Source organism: Aspergillus bombycis (assembly GCF_001792695.1).
Source record: "Aspergillus bombycis strain NRRL26010 chromosome Unknown contig00422, whole genome shotgun sequence".
Taxonomy (NCBI): domain Eukaryota; kingdom Fungi; phylum Ascomycota; class Eurotiomycetes; order Eurotiales; family Aspergillaceae; genus Aspergillus; species Aspergillus bombycis.
The window spans coordinates 1-593 of NW_019170423.1; the positions used below are offsets into that span (position 1 = coordinate 1).

Sequence of the window (593 nt, forward strand, 5' to 3'; positions counted from 1 at the left end):
CCATATCAGAGTCCGGAGAATCCTCACGCTCCATGGTATTCGGCGCGCACTGGGCTCAAGACCGGGTCGGTATTCGACGTCGTTGCGTAGGAGATTCAATCGGAGAGGATGATGGGAGGTACTCTGACGCCGTCCGTCCAGAACTCTCCGAGGGACTATATTCTGAGCTCGGTGGGTTTTGCCGTAATTCTCTTTCCGGGATTTGGGAGCGGGTATGATCGAAACTCGTCTTCCAGACCGGCAGCTTCTTCGATGCCTGGTTTCGCCACGCCTGGTCGCGGACCAGCGCGCCAAAACTCATCAAGCAGAGACACAATACCCGTGCAATGGCCGTTAATGGCTGCTCAAAGCTCCAGTCGTCATTTGGATCGATCTCCATGTTTGGCTCACACAGGTGGTAGTATAACGTGCCCGGTTCATCGTAGGGGACCCGTAACAGAACCAAGGCCAACCCATTCGTCAAATATGAGTACTCGAGTCCTTCCTGGATCATCACATGGTACTCTTCAGTCACAGCGGATCCGGTCAGCCAGGCTGCATTATACGCTAATTTTGCAGACTCCTTCGTGGGAATGGAATTCGGTCGGACCACA

General features: G+C 54.0%; 1 protein-coding gene across 1 annotated transcript; it reads right to left on the bottom strand.

Annotated features, from left to right (window-relative positions):
- Positions 1–55: 55 nt before the first annotated feature.
- Positions 56–379, bottom strand: ABOM_012266 (uncharacterized protein; the record flags this gene model as incomplete). The annotated part of the gene is made up of 1 exon (XM_022539391.1): positions 56–379. The coding sequence occupies one exon, from the start codon at positions 377–379 to the stop codon at positions 56–58; it is 324 nt and encodes a 107-aa protein (XP_022382841.1).
- Positions 380–593: the final 214 nt, after the last annotated feature.